Here is a 13,585-nt window from a genome sequence, read left to right as displayed (position 1 = left end):
AAGTCTTATTCTAACATAATTTGTTAACTAAACCAAAACCAAATATGCTGTTATTAATATGGTATTTGCACCTATAAACCACTCTGTTAAAAAAATAATTATCACATATTAAATACAAGTAGCCAAGCTAGTTTAAGCTTTGGGAATGCAGAAGAAATTAGTTGGTTGGGGTCGGGGGGAGGGAATCTAATCAGAGATTTAATTGGCAGTGATTGATTGGTAGTGATGATAGCTTCTTACCTTTGACTGCTTTACCTTTAATGGGTGAATAATCCGGTTTGGTTTTGATTAAATTTGGTAAGTTTATTCATATGCCATTTTAAGAATCAACAATCTTAAGAACCACTGACACTGAACTACATTACAGGTGAAATCCTTTGAGAAAGACAGACAGACGGAGAAAAGGATTTTAGAATCTGACTTAGTAGATCACCTGATCCAGAAACTGAAAACTAAAACCTGTGATGAAAGATATAGTAGGTAAGTAGCATAACATGTCAACGTGAATAGTCAAAATCAGAAGTGAATGTATGTTTGGTTTAATTAAATAATTTCAAGGTATGTTCAGTTAACCTTTATTTTATTTGATAAAGAACAAAATCTTTGCCGAATTCCTTTGAGGGGAAAAGAAAGCAAAAGGCTTGGTTATAGAATTTAATTGCGATTAAGAGACTGATTTCCCTATGCTGTTGCATTCATACATCCGTAGTGCTTCATAAATGAAAACGCTATGCGGTTATCCAGCTCAAATGCTACTAGAACACCAGTACTGTTTGTATGGCAGGACTGCCTGCAAGTCCCTGTTACTGACCAGAAGTCCATTTCGTTCAGGTACTGTGTAATCAAAGAATTATGCCAGCAAATATCTTTCATTCTGAGGCTGTGTTGATATGGTAAAAATGAAGGTGTAATTGTAGCACACCTTTATACTTTGGCTGGCACAAGTGAAAGTAACACCTGGCAAAGAGTCAGGGTACACAGCAACACCCCATCATCCTATCTTTTGTTTAAATTACTATTTATTGTCACCAATAGACGTTAGTATGGAAATCACAGGAGAGGCTACAGTCACACCTGTGTACATAAGCAGTATAGCTGTTACTCATACATATCCCTTTGTAAATACATAATTATACACACATCTATATATATTTATACGTGTGTTCATATATATGTATGTATGTACTGACAGCAGGAACAGACATGGTTTAGTCGTCATACAAACTAGAATTCAGAAACTAACAGATTGGACATCCATGGTATTTCTGAATAGACTCAACAATAAAGGAAACTGTTGTTAAGCTGGGAAGTGCTTAACTGGAGCAGTAGTTTGTGCAGGTGGTGGATGTCTCCTGCTACCCACCTCTTCATCCTCCTTTTTCCAGCCTCAGCCAGTCTTGGCATTTAACTTCACAGCTAACCTGATTCTCATGTGTTTTGTGACAGATCTACAGGATCTATTAGAAGCTGTGGAAGAAAATCATTCTTTCTAAAAGTTACCTTATTTCTAGATCCTGAGAACAGAATATAGAAAAAACACGTATTTGGTAATACTAAACAGAGAAATGCAATAACTATGATTGTAATAATACTGGCAGATTTCTTTGTTAATGAATCCTGAATGTGGAAAGGGATCCAAACTAATTATTGAAAGCTTCTTTGAGTATGTGTGATCTTAAGTATAAATACTACTTCAATAATACCAATTATCTCACAGAAACCTGTAAGAAGTTGTAGATTAAATTAATAATTTAGAGATAATATTCTCATAATATATTCTAGTGTTAGGACCTAAATCACTCTTGCATGATGGGGAGCACATTTTTTTGTATCCACAGGAAGCATAAAGATTGCTTCCAGATCTGATTGCATCATGTAATTTTGTGTGACTTCCCATCTATTCCAGAATAGAATTTAATCTGCAGATATGTGCTGGGAAGTATCCTTAAATTTCTTTATCTGTTGGAATGAAATAAGTATGTTTGCATGATAATCTGAAACTATGTCTTATTACAGTATTTGTTACTATAACTTTGTTCCCCTAATTGTTTATTGTCTTTGTTTATTTTTAGAGAAACCTCAGATAATCTTTCAGTACCAAATCAAAAAGGATCATTTACTAATACTTCAGGTACTTAGTTTCTAATTATAGAATACACAAACTGTTTCTCTTCCTGCTTAAAAACTGTTTTATAAGGAAATATTGCTGGAACATAAATTTTAAAAATAATACCAAAGTCAGAGCAAGAAAATGTTTTCTAGCAGTGCCTCTGGTTAGAGATACTTCCTCCTAATCTCAAATGTGATTCCAAGTGATCCAAAACTGAAATTTTCTCCAAACTAACAAAATAAGTGCTCAGACCAACAGATAGAATAATTCCCCATACAGCATTCATTGATGCAGTAATTCAGGAGGGGGGAAAAGCCAAAAAACTATGAACATTTCCTAGCTGAGGAGAAATGAAACGTCATCTTGATGAAAAATGACATGACCTGTGATTGTTACGGTGTTGAGACCCGTGTACATTGACCTACTGTTCTATTAAGACTTTTTTCTTCAAATGAAAATGCCTTTACATTTCTAGCTACAGATTTGCACTCTTCAGTCTGATAATAGAAGTTTGTGTATAAAGAATAATATTAAGTACTTGGATAACTAAGTACTCATATAGTGTGTTGTGGTGGTTGTTTTTAAAGAAACACTTTTTTCCCCTCCTTGCATAACAGTGAGGGAGAGAGGTGGCCATGCTTAGCTTGTTTGTGCTTTCATTTGGGTTTTTGTTGGGGTTTTTTTGGGAGGGGGGGGATTTAGGGGGGGTGATTACTGGAAGTGGCAATTTGGATTTCAAAATAAGCCATTTCAAATTTTAATTATTGTTACTTGGGGGAGCTGGGGGCTGGGGTTTATTGGTTGTTTTGTTATTGACTCTGCTATGGGACTGAGCGTTAAATAGTTGCCTCATTCTTGTAATAGCTTTTCTTTTTTTGATATTAGGTATGCTACATTCCTCTGTAAAGTTCTACAAGCCATTTGGAACCTTTTATTAGCATCAGGGAACACTGATGTAAAACACCAAATTTCTTAGTCTTACCAACCTTACTAACCAAAGTTAGCATCTGAGAATTCACATCTACATGTTTCACTATCCTATCTACTTGACTGAATTTGGGGTGTTTTAGCAGCTTTTCAAACCCTGTACTATACAGATCTTGGCTTATTAATATTTGTGAATTTTCTGTTTGTTGCTACTTCTTGTATAAAGAATATAATCTAAAACTGTATGTTTGCGTTTTAGGTGTATTTGAATCGCATGGAACTCTTGTAGTGCCTAATGTTAGTGTTATTGCACCTGAAAAATTATCTGCCAGTGCCAGGCGTCGTCAAGAAATTCAGGTACACACACATCAAATAAGTATTAAGAAGTGATCCTTCAAAGTTAAAGAATGGTAGAATTCGTATTTTCATTATCACCTAACTTACACAAATACATCCTGTTCGTTCTTTATTCATAAAATAGACTATGAACAACAGAAGGTTGAAGGCAAAGACCACCTTTTTTAACTTTTGGGATCTTGGGGATTATCTGTGATGATGTGGCCCAGCCATCACTGTACATATATATCAGAAATCTTATTTTAGTAGGAATTATGGCTCTGGAATTTTCCTTTTTTTTTTTTTTTTTTTAATAAATGCTGAAGTGTGTTACAAAGGTGCAATTTCAGCATACTTTTAATTATAATATGTTTGTAACAGATACTGTATGTATTTCATTATGTTGTCTCAAACTAAAGGCCTAAGAAAAAATTGCAGATTTAAAAAAAAACCCAAACCTGCCTAAAATGTAATATTGCATTTATGTATAAAAGATTAAATAATGCTAGAAACAAATGTCAGAGTTTGCTCATTTAGGATTACTGGCTTCAAGATATTTAGAGTACACAGTAAAAGGGGTCTTAGTCCTTTTCAGTCCAAATTTGGGTGTGCAACAAAAAAATCCCCCCCTATAAATAGTTCTCGGAACCCAAATAAAGAAGTGGATGTTACTCTCTGAGCTTTGAGCTGAACAGACTTGCTGTTTTCAGGTTTTTAACAGATAAAAGCATCTTTTCAAAGTACAAAAGACAATGTAGTGCAAGTCTGCAACTGCATTTGTAAAACGCTACCTCTGCAGGATTACTAGCTTGCTCTGGAAAAAAAGTGTTACAAGGCATGAACCGTACTTTGGTTTGGCTTTCAAATCAGTTGTCCTTCTTCAGCTAGAGATGATTCACTGTATCCAGTCACAGGTTCTCACATTCCTCTGAAAAGTTATCTAACACTGAGAAACAGAAAGGCAGTTTTTACTACACATGTGAGAATTCACATTGTAACATGCAGTTCTATCTCCTTTAGTACAGTACCAGTATTATCAAGTCTTTATCATCGCTGCAAGAGTGGCTCGGCCCCAGTCTCCTTCCTGTCTACTCATCAAGGATTACTGTGGAACTGTTACTGAAAATTATATTAAATGTGAATTTGAGTTTAAATATGATGTAGTTCTACATCTTGTGTTAGAAGCCGCCTCTTCTGTTATGATCATCTGTGAAGTAGAAAATCAGTTCCCAACCTGTGTCACAGAAGCAGTGTATTTTACTTTTGCCCATCTTTTGTTGCCAGGTGCAAACAAGACTTCAGACATTCATTTCTAGCCTGCAACAGAAAACAAGTGAGATTGAGATTTTAGCAGTAAGTATTTGGCAGAAGCCTGAATGAATTTCAAATTCTTAATTGAATTGGATGATGCAGTTGCTATCTGGAACAAACTACTGCCAATAGCCTCACTCTAGGGATACGAAATGAACCAAACTTCTGGTTAAATAAGACCCGTGGCATGTTTCTTTAATACTTGAAAACTTCTATCAAATCTTGTGTATTGGACAGTTGCATAGAACAAAATTTAGTAAGTATTTAGTGGTAAATTCTTAAGCTGTACTTAGGCTAACTACTGTGGTAGTTCTAATAACTTGTTCCTGCTAGATTTGCTCTTACTTTTAAACCAACATAGCTTTTGTTTGTATATAGCTTTTAGACTTTGCTGACCATGTCACAAAGGACTTTAAAATGGTATATGCTTTTCAGGAAACATGCTGCCTATTTGGAACATAATGGAATCTGTCATGAACAGTTTGTTTCAAATGCTTAAAACCTTGGTAAATTCCCAGTTCTATCAGTACAAGTGCTTCTTCAGAAATCATAGAATCATAGAATCATCTAGGTTGGAAAAGACCTTTAAGATCATCCAGTCCAACCATTAACCTACACTACCAAGCCCACTCTAGACTAATCAAGGGTAGACCAGACTAAACCATATCCCGAAGTGCCACATCTACCCGTTTTTTAAACGCCTCCAGGGATGGTGACTCCACCACCTCTCTGGGCAGCCTGTTCCAATGCCTGACCACCCTTTCCGTAAAGAAATTTTTCCTAATTTCCAGTCTAAACCTCCCCTGGTGCAGCTTGAGCCCATTTCCTCTTGTCCTATCGCTAGCTACTTGGGAGAAGAGACCTCAAAAGAATCAAAAGCCCTGACTCTCTTCAGTATAGCTAGTATCTAGTTGGCAAACTGATAATAGAAGAACTTTAAGCATTGATTTCTTGATGATATTTTTACAGGTAGATCTGCCAAGAGCAACTGTGATACACTTCTTATCATTAGAGGTAAGCAATCAACTATTGTTAAAACTCTTAATACTGTGTTCTTTATGAAGTGGAATGTAAAATTCACCCGTGGTAGTTTCTGTCCCAAGGAGTTTGAATTGGATTTTAAAACTTGAAAGGATTTTTTTGTTTTATCCAAGCAGCTTGGCTGAGGCTAGACAAATCTTTTTGCCAAATACCCAGGTTACACAAGTCCTAATCCAAAGCTCTGGGTTTTTTCCTAAGAATAGTTAACTGAAATTAAGTCTTACTGCTCATTTTCAGAAACCAGTAAGCATTAATAGCAGTTTCAACAAAGGTGTTTCTTGAAGCTGTTAATGAAGGAAGACTCAAAATACAGAGGCAATTGTTTAGAGTGCAGTAGCTGAAACATCTCTTGGTGAAGCCAAGACAAAAAGGAGATGTATAAGTATTATATTGACACCTTTTAACAACTCAGAAACTGCTCAATGAGGGGGGAAGAACACCAGAGACAAGCTCTTTCGTTTCCTCCAATGACAGCAGTAGCTTTAAAGTCAGAAGCTCTTACTAGAGAGATGCATGCCTCCCCACCCTCCAAAAAAAACCAAACTCAAGAACGGAAGTGGATTCAGTACTTTCCTACGTTTCATCTGCTTGTCTGGTAATCAGACCCCAGTGAAACATTTGAAAATATTTTCAAAATACTTAGTTCATCCAGTCTATCCAAATCATAGAGATAGTTTATCACCTTTTACTTAAAAATAAATTTTATTTTAAATAAATGCACATGATGCACTTGCATCATTCACTTTTGACCACCCTTATACCACAGTTCTCACATTCTATCCAGCATTGTGAAACTGATAGAGCCCTTTTCATTGCTTATGCCTTTTTATCACTAAACTATCTGTGTTAAGAAACCGATCACTAAATTCTTAATATTTTCTTAAAAAAATTTAAAAGTTGGACATGTTGTTTATATGACTTTTGTTTGAAACCTGTTTAATTAAGGAGCATTGGCATTACACAATGTTCAGAAGACTGAATCCTATTGGGAGTATTTCCTTCATGAGAGAATGTAAGACTGCATCACACATAGATCCTTGTCAATTTTTTTTCTTAGTTTGATGGAGATAGACAAGCCTTTGATGCTACTGTGAGACAGCTGATGTCACGATGGCCAAAACAGAGATGTTCATACTTACAAGCAATTTGTGATGAAATTTACAGTATCAAAATGGAAAAGAGGTAAATTTGTTAAGCTCTTACAGGTACATAAAACATCTCAATTATTTCTGCATTCAAACTTTGCTAAATAAGATGCTCTTAATTTGTCCTCCCCTTTCCCTGAGGGGAAAAAGAAATACTCAGGAAATGTGTATAGTGCCTTGAGTACTATGGGAAGAGTGTACTGGTCATCTAATCCTCACTTGTGGTAAAATGTAAATTCTTGGCCATGTAAATTCTTCATTTCTGTAAGTCTTTTCAAGAAATTCTGAAATGTATTCCCACTGTTATGTCTTTTGCTCCTTTGTTCATAAAACTGAATAGCAAACAACTATATACATTCAGGTATACTGCTATTCTACTACACAGTAACCATCTTTTCTCATGGGAAAGACAGCTTGCCTTTTAAAACTCATGAGGACATTTAATTCCTCCTGCTTTGAAGGAATACGATGGGAATCTGGCACAACTTGAAGCAAATGTGATGCATGCTCTCCCAACATGTACAGTAAAGCCCATTTCTGTTTTCAAAGCATAAAAACATGCTCAACTCGTAGTCCCCTTGTTGGGATTCTGGCAAGGCTGAAACAGATAGTCTGGGCACATCCTTTTTTAAGCCTCAAATTTTCAACTGTTGCATGCACTGGCACAGTTAAGTGAGACCTGGGTATTTATGTCCTATTGGGGTTTCATTTATAATACATTTTCTTAAAACTGTGTTCAGCTTGAAGGTACTACTTAACCTTTAAATGGGAGTAAAAATTGACTTTGATTTTTTTTAGAGATGCACCAAAATTACTTCAGGTTTTCTAATGTTTACTAAGGCAACTAAGCATCAAGTGAAACATATCCTTTCTTCCTGTGGCTTGCAAGGCTGTGAGCAACAGAACCCAATTACTACATACAAATAATAATCCACACAATGTTGGGTGTGAATGTAATGCAGTGCCTGATGAAGTCTTCCTTTCCCATTTGATGCCTGCACACAGAACCCTGCTTAGCCATAAGCCTTCAGATCACTGAATGAAAACTGAAGAAGCTAGATAAATGGAAGGAGAATAAAGGGGAAAATGCAGTCACAGCCAAAGGAACTAAAACTTAGTGCTTTTCTGCTGAATCTTTGCTGTTAGCTTATTGCTAAGACTCGCCACAGGTATTGTAGCTTTTGAACCTGCAGTTTCAAAGTTTAAAAATTCTTTTTTCCTTCTTTCTGCAGGGTTCCCGCACTTATCCTGTACAGTTACCGAGACGAATACAAGGTTTTATTTTAGTGCTTAAAGCATTCTTTATGGAATGCTTTTACTAAACTCAACATTGTTTTGTCCAAAGGAATTTCAAAAAGCTGTAATAATGCAAGTCAGGCAACTAATGCCTTTTTATGTGTCCAGATTGAATTTAGTGTATAAAATAAAACTGTGAATTTATGTCAAAAAGTGGAAATAATGTTTTATAGGCAGTTAAGGAGCAAGTCTGACTATAGCCACAGATGTGTATGATCATTCTTGCTCCTTATGCCACATAAGAGATTATCAGCTGTGCAGGTGTAAAACTATTTTTTTTTTTAAAATAGTTTCAGAATGCCTTTTATGTTAACATGCAATAGTAGTACTGAAATGAGAAACTCAGTTCAAGGATTAGAGAGGATGAATTATCTTCAGCTGTAACAAACTGTTTTAAACTTTTTTGAAGAAGGGTTTTTATGTAATAAAAGATTTGGCTATGTATTACAAGCTTTTTGTGGGTTGTGTTGTTTTTTAACCTGTTTTAATTTCTGTATAGAAGGTGATAGATTTGGAGCTGAGAGAGTTGTTGCAAGCCTGGCTGCCTATGCTTGTCCTGCCTGTACTTTTGCATTCAAATTGACCAGCAGCTTCCTGGGAGATAAATTTTAAGACTCTATACAGGAAAAACTTGTTTCAGACCTAAATGACCTAGACCTAAGACTTTTCAGAGAAACAGAGGCATAACCGAAGTTTTAAACTAGCTTTCTTCACATGGGTTGTCAGATTAAGTTTGAAGTTAAAGTCACAGTAATGATGGGAATAACTGTCTTCTTGAAGTTAAACTGTAACACAAGCCCATCAGGAAAAGTGAAGCTGAACAAATCTGAAGATGAGTTACAGCAGCCAGAGTTAACTATGCATTATATTTTACATCAGACTACTTACAATACTGGAGTGAATATGCAGAAAAATGGGGGATTTTTTTGGCAATATACTGGTGTTTACCCTCCCTCCCCACCTGGGACCTTCCGTTTCAACAGCTTATTGCTGTTTCTTTCTCTAACTCAAATGATTGCCTTTAGCATTGCAAGCTCATTGCATTAATAAATACCTACTTGCTGCTTGTGCCCCTTTCTTGTAGTAAAGAGAAAGGCAAAGTTAGAATATGTAAAGAGGTAACTTTAAAGACAAACCCGAGAACTGTGAAGGCTGTAACAGCAACACACAAAGTAGCATCACGGGAGTCAGTCCTAAAGGCACACGTAACCATACCATTCCTAGCAATTCACCAAGACAAGTCACATCAGTCATTACAACCAAATCCATTTCTCATTGTGTTTAATAGGAACAAGTATTCACCTTTTACATCTGCTCATGAAGGAGCCACTTTTAAGATGTGAAGTATGGGGAAATTCAGATCCCTGAATATACTGAAGGATGAAGCTTTAAAAAAAAAAAGTTTAGGTGACATGAACATTTTTAAGCTATGTCTGAAGGGAACATGATGCAGAGTCCTGCCCTCCCCCCACCCTGAGCCAGGATCAGCACAGAGCAAAGAAGGCCCAGCTGCCTGCCTCTGCAAAAGCTCAAGCACTGTGCTGGCTGCCTTGGGGATATCTGCACTGCATCATGTAGACGTGTCCCTCAAAATAAGACAGAAACAGGAAAGCTGCTGTTCCTGATAATATATTGGCACCCACTTTCCCTAGCACTACTGAGGCTGATCTATAAAACTAGGCATCTGTCACAGATTCCTGCTCCAGTCTTACTTTGCTCCTGGTACAGTGCATTTCTCTTCACCCTGTATTACCCCCCAAACAGTTTTTACACTGCCCACTTCTGTAATCCAAAACAAACAGCAGTATAAGTACAAAACTAGTTGGCAGATGAGCATAAAGCTATTTCAGTATGACCATGTAAATACTCCTGCCATACAACAGTCCACAGAAAGCACCTTCTGCTCTCAGTTTAAACAAAAGTACTAATCACATCCCAGTATCCTGCTGGAAGGAAAGCCAAAGACAAGTGGTAACTCAAAAAGAAATGGACTTTGCTTTGAGCAAGGGTCAAGTCTGTTATAGTCGTGGTAGGACACTGGTCCATCACTGTGTTGCTTTACTCTTCTTGTTTTTGCTTTTCTTGTCTTTTTTCTTCAAGCCATCCATGTTAGCTCTCAGCAAATTTGAATATGCCTGAAACAACAATTGGAACCGTTAAAAGAACAAATACTTAAGTGACAATATACAAGAGGTAACACTTTACGTATTGCTAATGGATAGGTATCGGCATTTCCTCAGTTAGAGAATCATGCTCTTACACCCTATGCTGGGAAACTATTGCTTCTAAACCAATGCAGAAAGTTAGATAAAATACAATGGGATTTTTTTTTTAAACGAATGCAGATAGATGGGTAGTCTAAGGTTAATCTGTATGCCAGTTCAGCACTGAATCAACCCATTCACAGCTGTCCAGTGCTTCCTACTGACCACTCCCCAGTACCTACAGAAAAGGAACATAAAAGACATACAAAACTTACCATCTGGAATTTATTTACTTCCTTCGAGCTCACCTACAAAAGCAATACTGGACGTTAACCAAGGAAACTCTTGTCTTCTATTACAAACCAAGTATCAGTACATGTTTACCCACCAGTGACCATCTAGTCTTTTTAGCAGCAGCTGGATCAACTCATCATTCAGTGGTACGTAGGCTGTACTGATATGTCTTAGGACTTCACTGATTCAGAAAACTGAAAACAGTCCTTGCTCAAATTAACAAAATCCTCTGGGGCCACTTGTCCCAAATCCAGGTGTTTTCAAACAGGAAGAATGTGAAGAAACATTCTAAGGAAAGTTTTACTTGTAGGGCCATAAAAATATGTTGCAGCCCAGATTCCCTCAACTATTTCTCAAAGTAACATTTTCCCTTGGGTTACATCACAGAGGACAGCTACTCAGCTAAAGCCTTTCCCAATCTCTCAAAGTAAATATACATCAGGTTTTCAACTTCTAGTTAACATTTCCTGAAATACAAATAGTTCTGTAAATGAGAAAAAAAAAAAGTTAGCGCTAAGCAAGATTAAGGCTTAGAAGAGTCTACCCATGCGCACACGTTCTTGCCAGGAAACAAGGATCCCTTTCCTACTGTTTCACAGTCTGGGAACATTGAGTTCTTTCCTAGGTTACAAGAATCTTCAGTAATTCCACCAAGGTCTATAGGAAACTACCTCTTTGTCACCTGAGGTTTGAGCATAGGTGTGCAGGGTCTTTCTTCTCCTTGGAGCCACACCATTTGTCCTCATACTGCGGGTTCTGTATCTGCCCTGTGTCCTTCCGCTCATGTCTCTAGAAGCAGTTTCCCCCTTCCCTCTGAACAATTTCACTTCACTTGAAACACAACAGCCAAGGTTGCTGAAAACAGGCAGAGTCCCTGTCTGCTGTTCTGCAATACCATTCTGAAGCAAAATCCAGCATACAGAGCAAAACTATACTGTCCCATCTGTAATGCTGAGTATAAGCATTAAGACTTCAGCATCCCAACTTCAGCTGTGTGTTTAGCTACCACGTGGTTTCTCTGGAATTAAGAGGGTAGTTCCCATGAAATTCATGTAAAGACAAATTTCACTTCCAATATGGGGCATTAAATAAAAGACAAGCAGGGCCGCTGATCTTTCTAACCCAAAGTTGTCACTTACCACTGTGCTAATTTTCTTCTTTCCATCGGTTGCTCTTAGAAGACATTTATTGTCTGCTGGTTCAAAACTTTCTACATGGCCTTTGCGTGGGACTGGTTTTGTTCGGCCATCATCTGTATTGAAAGACAGAGAATGTTTATTCATATTTCACTAAAATCACCAGATACTTCCCGATATGAAATGTTAAAAACTGCTCATGAGATCTCTAAAACACCTTGGAATTCAAGGCCATCTGAACCGACATTGCTGCCAAGTGTTCATGGACCCCTTCCTCTGTAACCCCAGAAGGATCTGTTCCATAAACTACATCTGCCAGGAAAAAATTGTAAATCCTTGCCCTGACACACTGCATGAACTGCCTGCTTCAGCAGCAGTACGTTTTAAATTCATGTTGAACTGCAGCCTAGGGCACTTGACTTCTCAAGTAGTGCCAGCTAGCCAGAAACCAGAGAGACATAAACACACAAAAGCAACACTGTAATTCTCCTTTTATGGAACTCTAAGGATTTCCAATTATGGTTTAATAATTAGAAAGTCCCAGTATTTCCTGCAGTTTGAAATACAGTCTTACTTCAAGGTTATTAGTACTGCAACTAAGATGATCGATTTGTTTGTACGACTGCTGTTTCCGGATACTCTGAATTACAACTGTATCTTTTAAAATACACGTTAAACAACACTGAGTTTGATTTAGACGAACACCTCTTCAACCCAGTAACAGACTTAAAACTTACATTTCTTCAGCGTTATGAAAACACTCCCCGAAGTTCTGCACTTCTGAAAGAGTCTGGTAAGCTCAGTCAGGAACTGCAAGAGAAACAGAGCCCATCCTGGGTGGGAGGCCACCGCACAGGCGCTCGTTTCTTCTCCCTGTGCAGCCCAGCGACCGGCTGCCCGGGGAGCAGCCCCCCTCGCCCCGGCGGCGCTGCCCCCGCAGGCCGGGCTCCCCCGGTTCCGCCGGAATAAGAAGGGAGAAGCCCCGCGTTCCCCCACGCTGAAGCTGCAGGACACGCAGGCCCAGCGGGGGACGGCCCAGCCCGAGGTTCTTGCTCCGGAAAACGAGGTCTAAACCCCCGCGACCTACCGCGGCCCTAGCGCTTCTGCCCTCCCTCCCTCCCTCCCTCCCCTGAGTCACCGGCTGCGACGATGCTCGCTCCCCTCCCCCGCCGCCGCCGCTTCCACGCCGCCGGGGCTGGCGAGGGGCCGGCCCTGCCGCGGGCCCGGCGCGTCGCAGGGCTTCGCGGGGCCTCCCCCACTCCCTCCCCCCCCCGTCCCCCCCCAGCGCAGCCGGCGCAGGGCACAGCCCGGGCGGCCGGTGAGCAGCCGACGCCCCGGGGGCCGGCCCGCGCCAGGGCTCCCGCGCGGGCACCCCCACCTGCTCGCTCTCCAGCAGCACCATCCTGCACCGCCGGGACGGCAACGCCGCGCGCAGGCGCGTCCGCCGCGCCAGGCGGGCCCGCCCGCCCGCGCGCGGCACGGCACCCGCCCCCCTTACCCGGCCCCTCGCGCGGCTGGAAGAAGGGAGCGGGCGGAGAGCGCCTCGCGCGGAGGCCCCGCCCCGCCCAGGGGCAGCGCCACGTCGGCCCCGCGCGGCCCCGCCCGCCCCGGCCCCGCCCTCGCCCCGCCCCGCGGCCGGAGGCGGGGGGCGGACGTGGCCTCCGGGCCCGGCCGCTGCCCTGCACCCCCCCCTCCGGGCCTCCCCGGGGCAGGAGCAGCCGCTGCCTGCTCCGAGGCGCGGATCGGGCCGGCGGGAAGGGCCAGCCCTGCTGCAGCCGCCGCCGT

At 40.2% G+C, this 13,585-nt stretch overlaps 2 protein-coding genes across 3 annotated transcripts in view; one reads left to right on the top strand and one right to left on the bottom strand.

The window, feature by feature from the left end:
• EIF2AK4 (eukaryotic translation initiation factor 2 alpha kinase 4) overlaps positions 1–8,598 on the top strand; it is a 41,057-nt gene extending 32,459 nt beyond the window's left edge. Inside the window, exons 33-39 of the mRNA XM_075712798.1 lie at positions 368–480; positions 2,073–2,131; positions 3,297–3,394; positions 4,658–4,726; positions 5,654–5,698; positions 6,783–6,907; positions 8,103–8,598. Of these exons, the coding sequence (XP_075568913.1) occupies positions 368–480; positions 2,073–2,131; positions 3,297–3,394; positions 4,658–4,726; positions 5,654–5,698; positions 6,783–6,907; positions 8,103–8,157 (564 nt within the window). The 3' untranslated portion in view covers positions 8,158–8,598. The remainder of the gene's footprint in view (positions 1–367; positions 481–2,072; positions 2,132–3,296; positions 3,395–4,657; positions 4,727–5,653; positions 5,699–6,782; positions 6,908–8,102) is intronic.
• Positions 8,599–9,653: 1,055 nt separating this feature from the next.
• Positions 9,654–13,218, bottom strand: SRP14 (signal recognition particle 14). 2 transcript variants are annotated; one of them, XM_075712799.1, is made up of 5 exons: positions 13,179–13,218; positions 12,538–12,610; positions 11,804–11,916; positions 10,646–10,678; positions 9,654–10,301 (listed from the first exon to the last, which is right to left on the bottom strand). In XM_075712799.1, the coding sequence occupies exons 1-5, from the start codon at positions 13,200–13,202 to the stop codon at positions 10,212–10,214; spliced, it is 333 nt and encodes a 110-aa protein (XP_075568914.1). In that variant the 5' UTR covers positions 13,203–13,218; the 3' UTR covers positions 9,654–10,211. The 2 variants fall into 2 exon arrangements, with proteins under 2 accessions (XP_075568914.1, XP_075568915.1); XM_075712800.1 differs by lacking the exon at positions 10,646–10,678.
• Between the last annotated feature and the right edge of the window lie 367 nt (positions 13,219–13,585).

The sequence above is a fragment of the Pelecanus crispus genome, chromosome 6 (assembly GCF_030463565.1).
Source record: "Pelecanus crispus isolate bPelCri1 chromosome 6, bPelCri1.pri, whole genome shotgun sequence".
NCBI classification, from domain to species: domain Eukaryota; kingdom Metazoa; phylum Chordata; class Aves; order Pelecaniformes; family Pelecanidae; genus Pelecanus; species Pelecanus crispus.
This window is presented reverse-complemented; position numbering and strand designations above follow the sequence as displayed.